Genomic DNA, 18,970 nt, shown 5'->3' with positions numbered 1-18,970 from the left:
CTATGTTAAAGAACATCTTTGTGCAAAAATGCCTATCACAAGAACATCATAAACTACTTCTTTCTATGGAAAATAGTTTCCTTTCTTTATTTTTTTCGGTCTATTGATTGATCTAATCAACATCTATAAAGACATTTGCTTGATTTGTTCCAACCTTTCATTCACTGCTGATTCAAAATTTTCATTCTGCGGAGAATCTAATAATTTTGCATGAATAGACTGAAGAGCTCTCACTGCATTGCTCTCATCAATGACACAAGAGATATTAATTTCATTAGCACCTTGAGAAATCATTTCAATATTAATATGTTGTTCAGCTAAGGTTGTAAACATAGTACCAGCAATACCAACAAATTGCTTCATCTGCTTACCGACCAGAGAGACAATTGCCATTTTCTTAATAACATCGACTGTACCTAGTCTCTTTAACTCTTCAACAGCACACCGTAAAGCCTTTAGGGAATCTGAATCAGGTACAGGAAGGGCCATAGAGACGTGGACCTCAGAAGTAGAAATCAAGTCCACAACTAGTTTATATTTATCCAACGTAGAGAACATTTCTGCCAAGAACCCATGAGATAACGTCTTCTTATTAGAATGTATATTAACCACAACAATATCAGATTTAGTAGTGATGGCCGTAGCGCCTTTCTTTTTGGATTCGAAGATAGAGGATGTTAACGCTACAGGTGGATGTGGAGGTGTGGATTCACCCTTCTTGGCTTGATCGCTTGGGTAAATAATAGTACCGTTACCCTTAGGGTTTTGGACGTTTTTAATTCTAATCGGTATGTGAGTTCTGATAACCTGTTCCATGGTGAATGGATGAATGACTTCTGAACCGTAGTAAGTTAACTCAGCAGCTTCGTCGGGTGTAACTGTGTCTAACAGTCTTGCTTGGGGTACTTTTCTTGGATCGGCGGTGAAGATACCATCAACTTCTTTCCATACTTGTAATTCGTCAGCATTTAGTGCGACGGCGATCAAGGCGGCGCATAGATCAGTATATCCTCTACCAACACCATTAAGTAGACCCATTGGAACGACTCCAAAGAACCCAGTAATGACAGGAATGATCTTGGTGCCATTCTCGGTTTCTTTTAAGATCGGCGATAGCTTCTCTCTAAAAGCGGTGACGAGGAAGGTGTAGAAACTATTATCCAGAGTACCTTCCTTACATTCGTAATCACTTGGAACAATAAAAGAGAGATCCACATATCTCGCATTGACACCATTATCCTGACAAAGAGCAGTCACATACAAACAGGATAGTTTCTCACCCAATGACATAACTAAATCCAAAGTTCTTGTAGACACCTCACCCAAGACTTGAGAGGCATCCAGATATCTCCTGACAATATTTATTTCTCTCTTGGTATCCTCAATTAAAGTCTCTTGGATGGTAATATCCTTGACAGACTCTTCTGCATTTGCGACATGATCTCTCTCGACTAAATCAAGAACGTTCTTATATTCATAGTTGTTGTTTGACGCTAGATCACATGCCAATAATAATCTGGAAGTAGTACCTTCAGCTTTAGTGTACGAAGACCTAGCAGAACACACGACAGCCACGTTATTGTCGTATTCCTGAGAGTACACTTTGATGATTTCATTTACAATCTGCTTGGAAAATTTACCAATACTGGTACCACCAAATTTCTGTACAACCCAGTTACTAGTTTCAATCATCACGTAATCGATACTTTAAGTTATTTTATAGAAAAGGCCTGTTACTACTTCCAAAGGGTATAGCAGTCTTGTAAACACACAGCTGAGGACAATGTGCTAATGGGTTTTTGTCGGAGCTTCCTTTATTTATATGAATTTCATTCAAACCAAATGACTCAATTACTTTTTGTCAAAATCTTTCTAGTTTTTCACAATATATTTTCTAGAACTGTGAGGTTCGATGGAAAATTGATGGGATAATTATGCCATTTTCACGTGATTTACGAAAATGGGAACTATATGGTAGACAGGTATATGCCCTTTAAGCGGGGTGATTCAAGAGCATGCAATGGAAATTGTTCGCTGATGCTGCATGATAAACAAAATTTATTAGATGGAGCAAGTGTGGGCTACACTAGCATTGAAAAAGAATAAACAAAATAATGAAATGGAGTTATGATAATGGTTATGAATAAATAGTAATGGAACAGTAAAGAACAACATAAAATTGTGAGTTAATTCTCCTGATTTTTATTTGTAATTTCAATATGTTATACCTATAACTTAAGCGGATGTACGTATTGTAATAGCTGTGTTATAGTTTGATTCGCGTTTTATCGCTTTTCAGCTTGGCTAACTTTAAGAAGTTTTGAATTGAAGTGACAAAGGTAGTGGAAAATATAATGCAATGATGGAATGAAGTAGGAACAGAATCGAAACGTCCAATAGCTCCTAACATTAGAAAGGTCACTGATAATGATTCGATGAAACAAAATGAGAGGAAATGAGAAAGCTATGGTATAGTAACGTTGTAGTTTGTGGGTACTCGAATATTATTAAATGGATTGGCACTGTTTGCCAGAATTGATCCATTATAAGATATGCGGCTTCCCATATAGAAGCTTAATCAAAAAAAGTTTAATAATTGAAGTGAATTTCGCGAATAACTGGCTGAATGTTTTATCTTTGCGGTTGGCTCCGCATTTTCAAGAGTTCGTAGACTTTGGTTTTAGTTGCGTCAATCCATCCAAGCGGGAACTCCATAATCATTATTATCAATGATATTATGATCATGACCCCAGTGAATAAATCCTAATGTAAGCACACAGAAGAAAATTATTGTACTGAACAACCATATCCTAGTGTCTCTTTCCAGCAAAAAGAATTTTCTTATTGCTTGATAAATGCTAGTGATCCAAAGTAAACTTGACGGCAGGAAGCTTGCACTCAAGAAATACGGAAGTGAAGAATCATCTTCGTTGTCGCTGTTGTGATTTGATTTGGAATTAGGTAAATATAATGTTCCCTTTAAAGCACCAGGGTCTAAGTCATATGCTAGGGATTCCATAGAATGACCAATGTCATCGAATTGCAGAGTTGAGTCTTTACCTGCGTATTTCAAAAGAACTTGAGCACCTCCTGGATGCTTGTGAAGGAAACTGGTTATATCGTACACTTTGCCATGAATCACGGTCCAACAGTCGGACCGCGAACTATGTCGTGCTACTTCATCCATAGTTATTAGCGGGTCTCTCATTTTAAATAAATGAAATGCTATGAATGCTGTACCAAAAAAAGAATAAAATTCTCAGAAAATCTAAGCAGAAACACAAAAATAATCACCAATCAATTGAACTTCCACGAATATATAGTGACGGACTGTTGATCGATTAGTCGAAAGCAACAAAACGGAAACAAAACAATTGTTATAATATTGAACCCAAAAAAAAAAAAAAAATTGAATGGGTCAATCTAGTTGATAGTACTGTTCCTCGTGGAAGCGATATAGCAGAGCTAGCAATAATAAACTTGAAAACAACAGTAAAAGCAATCAATGTCTCATCCAATGGGCCCCCTGGTAATAATATCAGTAATTACAGTGATTCCTTTATATTCTCTAGTTGGAGATACAGCTGGTGATATACGTAACAATTGGACGGTAACAAATGGAAAAGAAAAAGATCTGTGATGAGTGGAGGAATGCCTGTTGCCTGTATAATAGTACTCGAACAGATGTAAAATAAATAACAGACACAAACACAGTATGCACTCACGGCAAAATGTGCTCTGCATATAAGTTATCAATCCAGTCTTGGAACTCACCAGTCTTCCTCCTTCAACTACATTATAAAAGGTAGACATAAGTTGCGAAATTAAATACTTTTCTTAAATAAAAAAGAATCTTATGTATGTTGAGAGGAAAAAAAGGATCGATGCAAATCGATAAAAAAAACATATGTCTGTTCCATGGACTATAAAGAAGGTGTAATCGCACAATAAAATCAAAGAATGCGTTTTTTCTTTTCGTTTCTTTTGTGTGTTGCAACAAAACTAAAAAGCGTTTTTTTGCAATTAGATGAGTAGATTGCCGAATTTAACATGCGAAATTTTGTTATGGGATTTGAGTTAGGAAAGTGGAAAAAAGCGTATCATCAAAATTAAACAATAGACAATCATTCTTTTCTTGTTTATGCACTTTACAGATGAAGTTAGTAATTTGCTGCTAATTCTGTTAAGGATCCTGTTTCGCAAACTGAGGTTCTGGAGCTGTTTTGGAAGAAACTGAGAGCCTATATCTCCAATTGAAACCCTTCTTTTATTGCCATATTGTGCACCTTGGTTTTTTTTTTTTTTTGATTATTGGTGTACTCGTAACGAAGGTATTCAAGTTGACTGATTAAAGGCCGTCATAAGAATTGAAATTATAATTTAAATCTTTTCGGACTGGATTTTAAACAATTTCAACAGGATAGAAGAATAATATTAGGTCAATTGCTGCTATTCAAGAATGACCAGTGTGGAGGTGAAAAAAGTATTGACTACCTTGCTTCGTGATCCAGAAAATAACAGATGTGGTGATTGTAAAGTTGCAACTCATCCACGTTGGGCTTCGTGGTCACTGGGTGTTTTCGTGTGCATTAAATGTGCAGGGTTTCACAGATCTATGGGTACACACATTAGTAAAGTGAAGAGTGTTGATTTGGATACATGGACCGAGGAACATTTGGAAGCGGTATTGGAATTCGGAAATAATAAGAAATTCAACGAATATTACGAGAATAAACTTGGTGGAGGCACTTACGTACCAGACCAAAGCAAAATTGGACAATTTATTAGGACTAAATATGAATTAAAAAAGTGGGTTGGTGATGATCCCATTGTGGACGTTAAGTCTAGCAAGCATACTGCTGAAGCTAAAGATCGTGTGGCCCAGAAAGCAGCGGCAGTGAGAAATAGTCCTTCTTCAGATTCGCCTCGCTCCCTAGATTTGGATCTGGGGCTGAATCTGAATTCTGTGGTTACAGACAAAAACGTACCTCAAATATCCTCTGAGAAACCTTCTGCTACAAACACGAATGTCTACAGACCACCGGATAGACCAGATTTAAAGAAATCCATTCTTTCACTGTACGCAAATCGCAAATCTACGTCTCCCCATTCGCAATCACAATCTCCATCTCAATCATCACTTCACCTTCCTACCAAAAACATGAGTACTAGCAATAGTTTATCAAGCGGAGGAAAGTTGACATCAAATCCATGGGCGGTGCCGCGTGCAGTTGATGATAGCAGAAGTGGATCAAGTTTGTCATTGGATGACGATTTATTCAAAAATGTGTGGTCATAATTTCGTTTGGTACTCATGCGAGATATTTTGAGAACCTGTGGTAAGTCATATATATATATAATAAAAACAAATAACATCCATTAGAGTGACTATAAACATGCTTTGCAACCTGCATATAGAAACTGAACAATCTCCAAAAAAACTGATGTAAATATCGGCGCTATAGATTTACAGCTGTTTTTTTGCATTTTGACATTATGTGCTAGTACTATCCAAACATTTGTCAGGATTCACTATGGGAAACTAATAATTTTATCTAAATGGGGACAGAGATCTTGAATCATATTATATATCAAAGTATATATAGGTTTGAATATCAAAAAAAAGGCATTATCATGTGTTGAAACGTCGTGGAATAACGTCATTAAGGCATGTGTAAAAAGCGAAGCAAAGGCGCACCGGATGTATCCACGGAGATTTGTAAAGCTGATCTCCTCAGTTGAGAAAACGGAACAAATGTACGAGTGTATAATCCGATATCACTCTTGTTTGAAATTGTATCGACGAGTCATCAAAAGTAGGACTTTGCATACGTTGTTGTTTTTCATGATTTTGACTTTCATAGCCGCGAATTAAGAGCATATGCATTGTTATAGCACACACAAATGCATTCCCCTCCCGTTATGAAATAAGCACATTTGAGAAGAACCTCGGAAAGAAGTTCAGAAAGAAAACAGAAGAATTGAATTATAATAAAGGTGATGAATTTGGTTTGAATATTAAAATTAATTTTCGGGCACTCTTTCTTTAAAAAAAAAGTGGGTTGAACAACACATAATTAAATCAGCGGTATAGCTGATATGGAACACAACAGGAATTTCTTAGTTGGGTGATCAGTGCTATTAGATAATGAGCATTGTTTATTAATTTTATCATCAGTGTTATTGTTACTATTATTATTATTATTATTATTATTATTATTATTATTATGATTATTATTAGCATTAGTATTATTTTTCGAGTTCAGTCATAAATGTCATGAAAAGGGTATCTATTGGAACAGCCTAAATTGGACACACAAATAGAAAAAGATGGAATTGAAAGAACATAGAACCGTTCATACTGCGTTTATAGCTATATCGCAGAAAACCTGGCCATTGTTTAAAGATGTGGCATCAAATTCCTGCAAGTTCTGTCGCTTGAAATATCACAGTACCATGGGTTATCTATTGTAAGCGAGGTACATCTGCCTTCAACAGGTTCATAGTCGTCTTATGCGATCCAAGGTAGCAGACAAAAATAAAAGCAAAAATAGTGCAGAATACTTCAAGGTCTTGCATTGTACTTCTATGAAATTTAGTTGTTTGTGTATGTGTTTTTATATTTTCTCCCTCAGCGTATGACGACAGAAAGAACTGTAATGATGATTGGTTTCACTAATCCCGAAAGAAAGTTTAAAGTGACGTTGGAAACCCTTTGAGATATGGGACATTTCTGTTGTACACAGCTTGGATTTATATACAGATTAATCTGATTTATATGAATATCAATTCCTCAAAAGTAACCATAAACATGCTGCGCGTACTGCTCTAAAGGTACTCCGTGATTTTCTCTTTTATGCCTAAGAATCTGGCAAAACATCTTAATGAAACCGAGAGATTTAATAATCCCTTAGAGTTTCTTCTATTAATTAACTGAGAAATTTAAAAAAAAAAAAAATTAATAGAACCAGATAGAAAGCATTAACAAATTACAAAGCAAAAATATGTGGTGGAAGCGCGGGACGGGAGTATCGTACTGAAAGAAAAAGTATATATCCGAGACATAAATTTTAACGTCAACTATCTAAATTAGAGGTAGGAAAAGATATACCGACCGACTAGGAAATTCACGTACTTCTTGTATAGGCTTATCAGCCGATCTAATACGCTGATACAGTGTTGTTTGGTTGATTTCCGTTGAGTTTCCCAAGCGACACAATATGAACCGGTTGTGCTGCTATGTAATTGTTACTTAGCATCGGAATCTACCTGTAGAAGATGATGATAATAATGAAGGGAAAAGTAATTCTCGAATGAGTTCTTGAACTACTGGGACGGAAAGAACATACCCTTTATCTACACGATGTATATGGAGGGGGAAAGCTCGATGTTTAGATGGTAAACTAATACCTATGTTGTTCTAATATCCATGGCGACGATTTTTGTTATTTGTTACTTATTGTAAAGCCGACAAAAATCAAGAAAATTGAAAACGATGCGATGCCCTGCAAAATGTTTGCTGAAAACAAGTATAATGGTAATACACACCACAGCGTCTACTGCTGTGAAACAAATGGAACTACCCTCATTGAAAGACTTACTGCCTTTATTAACCCCTAGTTGATTGAGACAGTGGAACCAGTTTTAACTATTTCGAGTTCATTCATAACATTTCTGAGAGAGGAAATGGCATGCACGGTAACTTCCGAAGCGTGATACAATTTAACAGTTCTAAAAGAAAACCCGCTATAATAAATAAACGGTGAGAGATGTGGAAATACTGCCAGACACCTCAGTGCTACACATTTGTCGTTCATAACCGAGTGTTTGTGTGTTTTTCTTCCTTGCTTCCCGACGCCAATGCTTCTATTATAATGTCAGTCAGTTTTTATCTCTTTGCACGTCTTGTACAATATTACAATGCAGCAGTAGGGCAGGAAAATAAGAGCCCAAATAAAAAAAGAAAACACTACCGAATGCTACATGAAAGCTACTGTTAAAAGCGAAAAAATATACCCATTAAAAACGCTGCACAGAAGAAAATCAAAAAAGGGAAACAGATATTATGCACAACCTACGAGCAAATTGAAGTCCCTAGTTTATGAGAAGCGATAAATATCATTGACAATGAACCAGGTGATCAAATTGGCAGATCTGCTTCCAGGCGTGTAAAATGTTTTGTTTTATCACCTTACCATCATACCATTGATACGCCAAACACTTTATAGGATATTAATTGAGGTCTGTAATGGCGTCGCTAACTCCGAACAGGTCCGAAAAATTCCTCTGCAGGTTTTACCGATGTCCTGCTATCGCATTTCAGTTCAGAGGTTAGGTAAAACACTGCAGTTTTTGTTCCACTCTAGGAGATGAATCTCGAAGAAGAAGTCAGGGGCGCTTTCTCCCTTCTCTTCTGTGTTTTTTCTTTCCTTCATTCTTGCAAGTTCCTTTCGATTCCGAGCTGTTCTTTCAATCGAAAAAAAGCAATCGTTTCCTGGGTTGCTAGGATTAGATGAGAACGGGCAAAATGGGAAATGCCGATCCAGGCACACCTATTCTCGACAAATCTGGTTAACGTTTTCTCACTGGAATACCTTTAGAACACATAATCACGTGCAGATCCCTCATCGAACGTTCTATTTTTTTACTAGTTTCTATTAGGGAACCAAAAAGGGTTTAGCAGCGCTAAGCCGGCGATCGCCATAGACCACTGTTTAAAATGCATGAATCCAATCATAGTGTTTTCCTTTAAAAACACTATTAGATATATCATCACAGAGTGTCACTGTTAATGACATGTATCGCTCGGACATTATTTGTGTGGTATGAAAAATTATATATATATTGATAATAATTCTGATAATTGATGTGTCTTCATATATATTGCATATTTGAGTGTCACGGAGTGGGTATATGTTACTTTACTCGGACACTGACTTTGTAATTCTGGCCCGAATTGTTGTCCCAATGATCGATCCATGAAGACCCTTCTCGTGTTTGGTATAGTATGCACATTTCGATGTGCTCGATTGTATTGATTTTACCGAGATCAATGGCAAATTGGAAGACATCGATATCGATAGCTCCTGTACCACTTTTCAGGTTACAATGGTTTGTTATCCATACACTTTCAACATCCTGTTGAGATTTCCAGGAATCTAAGGTGTATCGTACAATAACTCTCTTTTCGTAGGATATGTTTCGTACAATGACATTACCAATCAACATGTGCCCTTGTGTGTCCAATCTAAGGTCTTGTAAATGACAAATAAAGGTTCCCAAATTTGCCTCTTTTTTAAAGCTATCATTTGTATTAAAAGGAGAGCTGAAATCAAAGTTTGGGATGCCAGTAGTATTAGCGTCATCTTCATTTTTATTGTTGTTGTTGTTATTATCATTATCATCATTATCATTAATACCATGACTATACTTCCAAAAAGGTGCATTATTAGAGTGAAGAGAATTTGACCATCCAGAATTTGGAGTGTTCATCGAATTATATATACCATTGGCAAACGTTTGGAACTGATTTTTTCTTACACCAAATACATCTAATCGTAATAACTTTGGAGTTTGTGCTTGAAGGATCAAGTTTCCATTTACCAATTCCAAGGACCTCTTTGATCCCTTCATATTCAACATATCATCGTCGTCATCATCACCATTAACTTTGGCAACAGCCTCTCGGCTTCTATGGCGTCTGCTTTTCCTTAACTTTCCAGATTTCGTACCGTACTCTCCTGATTCGTTTCTTAAGAATAACGGACTTTCGTCCTCCCTAAAGTATTTAACTTCAAACTTCTCACTTTGAGCAAAATGAACCGATTTAGACCTCTTGAAAACAGGAGGTCTTTGTTCCTGGCTTACCCTACCTTCTAGTGGAGAAGTTGGTAGGGATTTGCTTCGTGTAAGTAATATTGAGGGTGGATTGAATATAGCGCTAAGTTTTCTACTATCCAAATACCTGTCTTCTGGTTCATCATCATCGTCATCGTTGTCATCGTTGGAATTGTTATTGATTTCAACTTCAGGCACATCTGGTTTCGATACAGGGAAGTAGTCTTGCATGCTTAAGCTTGGGTCTGTTTCGCTTTCCCATGCTTCTTTCTTCAATGGGTCTGTTTCAACATCCCAATCTTCCTTCTTTGATGGGTCCGCATCTTTATTGAAATTTAATTTCTCGTTGAGCCGCCCTGCCAATTCATTGCCCACAGGATCGTGTTCATCATGTTGAGAATCCTGTAAACTTTTATCTACAATAATTTTACTTTTATTCAGATCTGTGTTCCGTTTCAAAGCGTCGTTCATGGCTGTTGTTTCGACCTGGCAGGAAATTCTTTGTGGTTTCCTCAAAAAATTCAAAGAGCTAAACTTGCCGCTTTGTAAATTCTGTACAGCATCTCGTTGGTACATCTCGCTAGACCATAGTAGATTTCTTCTTCTATTTAGATAGCCTCAATCTATTCTGACTTATCTCCAATTATTTAACTAGTGTCTTGATACGTTTATCAGGAAGATACGCTAGTAATCGAAAAGTGATTGTTTACACTAGCGCTTATTGCCCAATATGAAATGCTAAATGCTTTAAGGATGATAAAGCAATGAAAATGCGAGCAAACTGGGGTAGCTCGTTATATATCTGGTTTATCTTCGATCAAAAGTTAAAACAACAAAATTTAAAACAAAACCTCACAGAGTAGAAAACACCAAGACTATTTTTATTCTTAACTCGAAGGTCATAAAACACCAAGTACCCAATACAAACCTGTTCGACCACTGGCTCACCCGACTTATGTATGATTGAAGTCTTAAAAACAGAGGAACATTAATACCTTGCATGAAAACGTCTGCTCATGGTGACAACCCTTTTTTTCTTATTATTTCCTTTCCTTTTCTTTTCAAGGATTCCCAGTCACATTTCTCTACTACGATATTTTCTAAGCTGTTTGGTGAGAATCTGGAAACCAAAAGACGGTCATGTTGACAATGAAAAATGGAAGATGTGTTAGTTTGGCTTTCGAAGAAGAAAACGGTGCGCTGTTACGTTTCAACGAGGCTCATCATCTTAATCATTATGGTGCGATCTTATAATTAGATTCCGCGCATATACGACGGTCGAATTAAATGACGAATTCCACAACTTCGCATGCTCGACATTTGACTTTTTAACGTTGATGGTTTCGGGGTTAATGAAGCCAGGTAGGTACATTGATTTTAAACATTGTTCCGAGCACGATAAAACTTTCAGAAACTGATCGTTGAGTAATGTATTCGTTCGAAAAAGAATGGCATTATGTGGCCTCTGTATTTAGGCAGCAGTTGAGACTAGAAATAAGTTACAATATAAACTTTTGTATTTAGTTATGCTAGTTTTGAAGATGTTGAACACAATTGTTCCTTCACTTCTGTACCATTAGCTATAGTGTAATCGGTGCAACAATGCCAATGGTTCTACGACAGGGCTCTCAAATATCATCAAAATGCCACATTTTCACTTCGCCCAGCTCGTCTCCGCTAACAAATGAACTGTCACCAATTCCTACACATACAATAGGAGCCTTGTGTCCTGTAAAAGTTTGTATGCATTTACCATTTTGAAGATCCCAAACTTTGATGCTCTTATCGTGAGAGCCACTGACAATTCTGAAGTTATCAGCAGCGATATCCCAAACACCTTCAACATGTCCAAATTGAGTTCTAATGCATCTACCTGAACTGACTTCCCAGAGTTTGATGGTGTTATCCAATGAACATGAAAGCAAATGTGTAGGGTATTTCAAATTCGGATCGAATATTCCTGTACAGTCATCTGCAAAATCTTCTTCTAACTCTGGGTTGGGTACTTTTTCAATTTTTTCATCCACCACTAAATTTTCTGTGTCTTTGATCGTTAATGGAATAACTTTTTGCACTTGACCAACATGTCCTCTGAAAACTTTAATACACGAATTAGTACGGATATCCCACATTCTTAATGTTTTGTCGTCACTGGAACTGTAACAAGTGAAACTTTTTGGATGTAGTTTAACACAGTTGACCCATTCCGTATGGCCCCGCAACGTATAACAAGTCCTAGATTCAACATGCCACACTTTAACTGTTTTATCAGCAGAAGCACTCACAATGATTTTTTTGTATGAATCCACCGATAGCACAGAATCCTGGTGGCCTCTATAAGTTGATATACAGGACCCTGTAATGTAGTTCCATACTCTGATTGTCTTGTCTAAAGAAGCTGTGATCATTTTCTGATCATCAAAATAAATACCCTTCACACCATCCGTGTGCCCGGTGAGTCTTCTAATCAAATTACCAGATTTTGTGTCCCATATAGCCACCGTTGAATCGTATGACCCAGTGAAAAGCAGTCTGTGGTTGAACTTTAATGACAATACCCCATCCATATGGCCTTTGAAGAGCTGAATTCTACATCTTCCATTTCTCCAATTGGATTCCACTTGGAACCGTTCCCTATATATTACTTTCCAGGGTCTCGTATAGTACCTGCTATTCCTAGCCCTAGCGGCAACAGTTTGGTTGGGAGAGTTGCCAGGATTGATTAGTGACTTTCCGCCTCCAATTTCATTCCCGTTGCCGTTTGCAACATTTTGGAATTGATTGCCGTTTTGATTATGGACATGTGCTTCATTTACAGGTAAGTATCTTGCCCTCTTCATATGGAGTAAGGGTAGACCCCATCCACAGTTTGGACATTTTCTATCAATATGCTGTTCGCACATATGGTACCATACCCTATCGTCATCAGCTAGTGTTTTCCACCTCTTACATGTTAGCGAGGCGATGCAAAGAGACTGACAGTCAAGGTAACCTAAAATTTTCAAAGAAAGTTCCTCTGGTAAGGTTGAAATGAAATCGATCTTAATCAATTGTTTTACCTCATCAGCAATATAAGATAGCTGGGGAAAACAACAAAGCTGTAATATTCCTTCCAGCATTAATCTTCGTATCTTATCATTGCTATGCTGGAAATTGTCTAGCGTTTGTTTGATAATTGCTCGGTCTGATTCCTTGTCCAAAGCTTTCATTTTCTCCATCCACTTCTCCGACCGTACCTGATCTTGGAAAACCATCGAATCCTTACAAGTGTGTTGAATATCTGGATTATGACGGTAGCAGAATTTAAAGAAATTGAACTGAGGCATTTCACTCGGAAGCTGTATTTCCTCATTGTTTTGATTGACCTTGGAAGCTTTGTTTCGTAGAATTTCCCCCTTCCCATCAGTATCCTGTCGTTGATCTGACACTCCATTCGAATCTACATCTTCGAACTTACGCTTTAAATCCGGTCTGCATGTCTGTTGAAGGTTAAACTCCATTTTGAAATACGATCGTAACTCGTATGGTATATTTGAATATATTGATGAGATAAAATGATGGGGTATATTGACTCAAAACAACTTCCCTAGCGTTCTCTTTCCAAAATGTTTATTCTGTTCCTCAAACTTTTGTAAATATACCAGAACCAGTGATCAAAGTGATGCAGTACTGCAAAACCCTTCGTTTATGTCTCTTATCCACAAGGATATAATTCCTTTCCTTGATTCACAGGAAAATTCTATAAGAACACCACCAATGATGAGCACTAGTACCTTTCTTTACCGAAACTTGTTGTTCTTCCCTATCTGAGCTCTCTCCGCTGCTGATCTTTCGTTTGTTCTGAAAATTTCCAAACCGCTTAATACAACAAATATGATGCTTTATATAAATCAAACAAACTATTGGTAGATCGGGAAGTGAGACGCCCCTTTAAGGATTAAGAAGTCTTACTTTGGCAGTGTTTTTCCTTTTGAAGAAGTCCTTTGTCAGTCAAGAGTTTTGTTTAAGTTTCGATATTTTTACTTTTTTTCTCTGCGCTAAATTTCAGTACTAGCTAAAATCCGTTCTTACTATCTTTATGGGAAAAAAAGATATGTTTGTACTGCTAGGGTAGGTAAGCCACACTTTACAGGTTATCTGGCTTATTACAAGGATATTCCATGTTTTGATCTGACTAAAAGCCAAGAATATAACATGGCACATTTTCCCTTGAAAATCAGTCATTATATATGTATAGTGTAACCTGCTACTGTGCATTCGGTCATTATGCGCTTTTCTGTGTTCATCTCTGGTTCTTTCCAGCGGTGTCTCTGGTGAGGTAAGCTATCTGGATTTTTCTCGTTCATTCACGTGATCAAAATTGCCACAACGACAGAGACAGAATCGAAGACAATCAGTAAGAACGGACACTGGTTCGATCATGCAGGGCTGAAAGGCAGGAGTCAAATACCTACTATGCTGACTTCAAATATTGTCTACAACATGCAATATATTGCTATTGTCACAATTTTTGCTGTATCAATTTATCTATATTAACTTACATTATACACAAGGATACAATAAGGTGCCCATGCATAAGATTTTATATATATAATTATGGTGAGGAAAAGTGCTAATCATTTTAGACACGACAGTTAGAAATTTCGAATACCATGATATCTTCTGCACCGTTTTTTTTCAAGTCATCCATAATATCACCTTTGTTTTTCCTTTCGATCATGGATGAAACCGCTACCCATCCACTGTCGTTGATTTGAGAGATGGTTGGTGCTCTCCTTCCTGGAGTAATTTTTAAAAGTTCAGGTAATTTGTTCTCAGGAGCGTTATAACTACAACTGACGTACTTTTGAGCAGTCATGACACCTTCTATTCTTGATTTTATAGTTCTGAGAAGTTCAACATCTCCCTTTGGATTTTTGGATTCGATTAGATGTGCACTTGTATCCAATACAGTTGCAATAGCGGTCAACCCAGCAGCGCGCATGGTTTCTCCAGATTCGACTAAATCTACGATAGCGTCAGCAACACCTAAAGCACAAGATGCTTCCACGGATCCACCAACGTATTTGACCCTAGTGACCATTTCGGATTCAGGCACACCTTCCAATTGTGCGAAGTATTTTTTAGTCAAATTCACAAAACTGGAAACGATTGTCTTACCAATTAATTGTTCTGGTGAAGTATACTCTCCGGCAACAGGGACCTGGACCTGAAGCTTACAAGTCCCAAACTGTAAATCAATAGGTAAATTAACATCAACTTCACTTTCTCTGACTTGATCCACTCCCGTAATACCCAGGTCACATCTACCTTCTCCAACAAACATTGGAATGTCGGCAGCTGGTAAGAAAATCAATGCAACAGGCATATTTGTGGAAATTGCAATATCCAATCTTGCTGACCGGTGGAACTTGATATCAGAGCCCTTTAAGATAGAAACACTCTTCTCATATAATCTACCTTTCTTTGGAATGGCAAAGAGTAGCTTGTCGTTCAAATGATTCACTAAATCCATGATGGTTAGCAGCACTTCTTATGTGATTTACCGTTTTTTATTCAGTAGAGATGGACAGTATGGTACCAATGTACAACGCAGCTACTTACACATGTTAATGTATCCATTGAATGGTAGGATGTTGCATGAGTTTAAATATCGTCAGTGAGTCAAAACTTTTTTTGGAATTTTTCCAGCGTGAAAGCTTGAAAAAAAAAAATTCAAATTCCAAACTAAATAAAATTGTTCGAATGATTTGAAAGGACAGGTCATAATCAGAGATAGGAATTAGGAAGAACGGCAATTCCGCCACATGGGCTGCGAAGTATGCATCGTCTAAGCTTTGTGTTACCTCTGTAGGAATTTATATAAACTATATATAGCGATGCTTTGAAGCGCCAGATGAACGATCCTGTACATCACGTGAACAAAGTGAGGCAAGATCATAAAACCAGTAGCTACTGTCACGAGCTGTACATAACGCAACCAGTTTTTCGTCAAATATCGTCCATCTCTGTCTCTGTTTATATCATCAGAACCATTGATCTCTTCTATTTGACTCATCTAAAAATTCGCACTTAAATCAGCATACGCGTGACTACCAGCATCATGTTTGTGCTTTGCTTTCAGTATGTGACATTGATTTGAGCGAAAAATATATATGCGAACAAAAAGACATATAAAGAAAGGAAAGGATTTATGAAGGGATATAGTTGGTATTTACTTGGCTGAAGGCACACATCATGTATCTTTCCAAATTTCGACACATACACCTCTTCTTGTGTAAGGAATATGGTTGGAGTGTGAGTCAACAATATCAGGGCAAGAGGGTGAAGGTGATTTAATCCAGAGTCTGTTTAATTTTCTAATTCCCCTTGGGTATCCGGCAAAGAGATGAAATTTGCTGAGCACCTCCGAGAGTCTGTAGTTCCTGAATGGAGCGATAAGTATGTTAACTATAAACTCGGTAAGAAAAAGATTAAGCAGTTCCAAAAATTGAAAAAGGTTCAAGATGTTGGATCCATGGATCGTACTATTGTTCGTGAATTCATTGATGATTGGCTTGTGCGAGATCAGTTGAAGAACTGCGATGAGTTTTATGAATGGCAACTCTCTAAATACAGAGCTAAATATCATAAATTGCAGAGGCAGATCCATTTGTATGTGCTGGAAGCAGATAAGCGTAGTAGATTAGATTCGCTGGACGAGTACCGTATCGCCAGTTTGTCGAGAGCCCCAGATTCGTATGGATCGATATTCCCAAATTTTAGTCCGATAGCCTTGAAGGATACCGTCAAAAAAAAAATCTGGTACGATCTCAAGCGGTGGTTAGTGACCCACAACTTATGTCCATCTATGCCCGTTTCTTGGAAGAATAGAGACCCTCTTTTAGCTAAAAAGGACCGTAAACGAGCTTCAAGGGGCCAGGAAACTTTTCAAACCGAAACCTCTCCTCTCTCTTTATCTCAGATTAGGCAGCAGCTCTCTGACGCGATTCTCGATTTCTACTTATACCTCCAATTGCTTAAAAACTATAGAGATTTGAACGTTAATGGATTTCGGAAAATTGTTAAGAAGTTCGATAAAGTTCTCCATCAAGATCAATTGAAGACTTTCATGCCATATGCTAAAAAATACTCCATTATGTTCAGCCAATACGATGAGTATTTGAAACTCATCAAGGATAATGTTGAGCATGCAGAGGTTATTAATGTTAACTTGTTCCTTGGCAGTGATAACGATGTTGACCGTTTGAAAAAGGATCCTTTGACTTTCTGGGAACAAACTGCAATTAAATGGTATACCATGACCTTAACTTCCTCTTCAAAAGATAAAAAACATAACTTAGAGCGGATCAAGAATTTATCTTTACAGTACTCTGTTAATGAACAAACCATCCACAGAAATAACGCATCTATGTTTCAGATGTTCCTTGGAAGTGCTCAACTTGGTATTTCTGTAACATTAGTCATATTGATGACCATCATATTGGCTAAGAATTCCTCTGATGAAGTGAGATCAGCATTGTTACCCATATGGTCGAGTTTCCACTATCTCACATTTATGGGATTGCTATTCATCATAGATTGTTTTATTTGGTATAAAGTTAAAATCAACTATAGGTTCATTATGTTTGGTGAGATTCATTCACGAAACGGACCGGTGTTATTCAACAATGATTTTGGGATGACACACATTCCTCTTCAATTTTTCCATGCAACAACATTCCTGTGCATATGTTCAATATTAGCATTTTGTAGTTTGATGCTCGAAAAGCTAGAGCCGTGGATGATCACGTGGCTGTGCATCGCTGTTGCTCTATTCTTTTGGAAGTTTCAAGTAATACAACCATGGCCATATTGGTATGAAACTTTCCAATCAAGAAAGTATATTTTCACGTCATTTATCCGTTTGGTATTTTCGGGATTCTTCCCGGTTCAGTTCGGTGATTTCTTCTTAGGTGATATTGTATGTTCACTGACATATTCCATGTCACAATTTGCGACTTTAGGGTGTTTAACTTTTAATGACTCCAAAGAGGATAAGTGTCGTTATGAAAAATTGATGTGGATCGGAATATTGTCATGTTTGCCTAGTTATTGGAGATTTGTTCAATGTGTGAGAAGATACTTTGATAGCTATGATTGGTTCCCTCACCTCTTAAACGCTTTCAAGTATTTATTAGGTATCTCCTTCAATGCGTCGTTATACTGGTATAAAAGTTGGCCTCAAATGCAGAAATTCAAAGTTCTATTAATCGTCTTTGGATGTTTGAACTCGACTTTGACGAGTATATGGGATTTAATTATGGATTGGTCGTTACTGCAAACGAAATCTAAGAACTTTTTATTAAGGGACGACTTGTACTTATGTGGCAAAAAGAATTGGAAATCTGGAAAATATAGCAGCAAAAAGAAGTGCATATACTATTTCATCATGGTCTTTGATGTGGTTGTCAGATACGAATGGGTCTTTTACATGGTCAAAAACAATACAGATTATGTGCGCCACCCTTTGATTGCGTTAGCAATGGCCACTTTGGAGATTCTAAGGCGATTTGTATGGGTTATATTACGTGTTGAAAACGAGCACGTTGCAAATGTACATCTATTCAAAGTCACTGATGATAACTGGCAACTACCATTCCCTACAATTGAGGATAGTGAATTACATATGGAAGAAGATTACAGTGCAGCAGCTGAAAACATGGACAACATCGCCATGTTGTCAGTTATGAAGTCGGACCTAGAATCACAACAACAGCGGCCAAGGTCGACAAGTGCTGTTCCTAAGCTCAATAGAAAAGCTTCTGTATTTGAAATCATTCCTTGGGCACATGCCACAGATTTCCAAAGACCTATAGAAACTGCTAGCGTCAACTCTGCTGCCATCAGCGACAGTGAATCTGAAGCAGAGAGCGAAGTTTAGAATATCTGGTTTTGTTATTCTTTCCGCTGGCTAAATGGAAATGTTGTAAATATATAATAAAAGCTACCATTTAAAGTGTTTATAACAACCCAATGTCTAATTTTACAGCTTAGCATTTCATTATACCACTCAGAGCTAGGCTTTTGGACTGTTATGAAATGAAATCCTTTGTTCTATGCCAACCCTGAAAAAATCATTTAAAGTTCACTA

General features: G+C 37.3%; 7 protein-coding genes across 7 annotated transcripts; 2 read left to right on the top strand and 5 right to left on the bottom strand.

The window, feature by feature from the left end:
- Window positions 1-123: 123 nt before the first annotated feature.
- On the bottom strand, window positions 124-1,692 carry HOM3 (aspartate kinase; the record flags this gene model as incomplete). The annotated part of the gene is made up of 1 exon (XM_456308.1): window positions 124-1,692. The coding sequence occupies one exon, from the start codon at window positions 1,690-1,692 to the stop codon at window positions 124-126; it is 1,569 nt and encodes a 522-aa protein (XP_456308.1).
- A 997-nt stretch (window positions 1,693-2,689) lies between these two features.
- Window positions 2,690-3,208, bottom strand: KLLA0_F27577g (cytochrome b5-like heme/steroid binding domain-containing protein; the record flags this gene model as incomplete). The annotated part of the gene is made up of 1 exon (XM_456307.1): window positions 2,690-3,208. One exon carries the CDS (start codon window positions 3,206-3,208, stop codon window positions 2,690-2,692), a length of 519 nt encoding a protein of 172 aa, XP_456307.1.
- A 1,251-nt stretch (window positions 3,209-4,459) lies between these two features.
- On the top strand, window positions 4,460-5,299 carry AGE2 (GTPase-activating protein AGE2; the record flags this gene model as incomplete). The annotated part of the gene is made up of 1 exon (XM_456306.1): window positions 4,460-5,299. One exon carries the CDS (start codon window positions 4,460-4,462, stop codon window positions 5,297-5,299), a length of 840 nt encoding a protein of 279 aa, XP_456306.1.
- A 3,617-nt stretch (window positions 5,300-8,916) lies between these two features.
- Window positions 8,917-10,413, bottom strand: KLLA0_F27533g (CBM21 domain-containing protein; the record flags this gene model as incomplete). Its single annotated transcript, XM_456305.1, has 1 exon — window positions 8,917-10,413. One exon carries the CDS (start codon window positions 10,411-10,413, stop codon window positions 8,917-8,919), a length of 1,497 nt encoding a protein of 498 aa, XP_456305.1.
- Window positions 10,414-11,465: 1,052 nt separating this feature from the next.
- MET30 (ubiquitin-binding SDF ubiquitin ligase complex subunit MET30) lies at window positions 11,466-13,337 on the bottom strand (the record flags this gene model as incomplete). Its single annotated transcript, XM_456304.1, has 1 exon — window positions 11,466-13,337. One exon carries the CDS (start codon window positions 13,335-13,337, stop codon window positions 11,466-11,468), a length of 1,872 nt encoding a protein of 623 aa, XP_456304.1.
- Window positions 13,338-14,458: 1,121 nt separating this feature from the next.
- HIS1 (ATP phosphoribosyltransferase) lies at window positions 14,459-15,352 on the bottom strand (the record flags this gene model as incomplete). Its single annotated transcript, XM_456303.1, has 1 exon — window positions 14,459-15,352. One exon carries the CDS (start codon window positions 15,350-15,352, stop codon window positions 14,459-14,461), a length of 894 nt encoding a protein of 297 aa, XP_456303.1.
- An 873-nt stretch (window positions 15,353-16,225) lies between these two features.
- SYG1 (Syg1p) lies at window positions 16,226-18,760 on the top strand (the record flags this gene model as incomplete). The annotated part of the gene is made up of 1 exon (XM_456302.1): window positions 16,226-18,760. The coding sequence occupies one exon, from the start codon at window positions 16,226-16,228 to the stop codon at window positions 18,758-18,760; it is 2,535 nt and encodes an 844-aa protein (XP_456302.1).
- Between the last annotated feature and the right edge of the window lie 210 nt (window positions 18,761-18,970).

This window comes from Kluyveromyces lactis, assembly GCF_000002515.2.
Source record: "Kluyveromyces lactis strain NRRL Y-1140 chromosome F complete sequence".
NCBI classification, from domain to species: domain Eukaryota; kingdom Fungi; phylum Ascomycota; class Saccharomycetes; order Saccharomycetales; family Saccharomycetaceae; genus Kluyveromyces; species Kluyveromyces lactis.
Note: the sequence above shows the minus strand (reverse complement) of the source record. Positions and strands in the feature narration are given on the sequence as shown.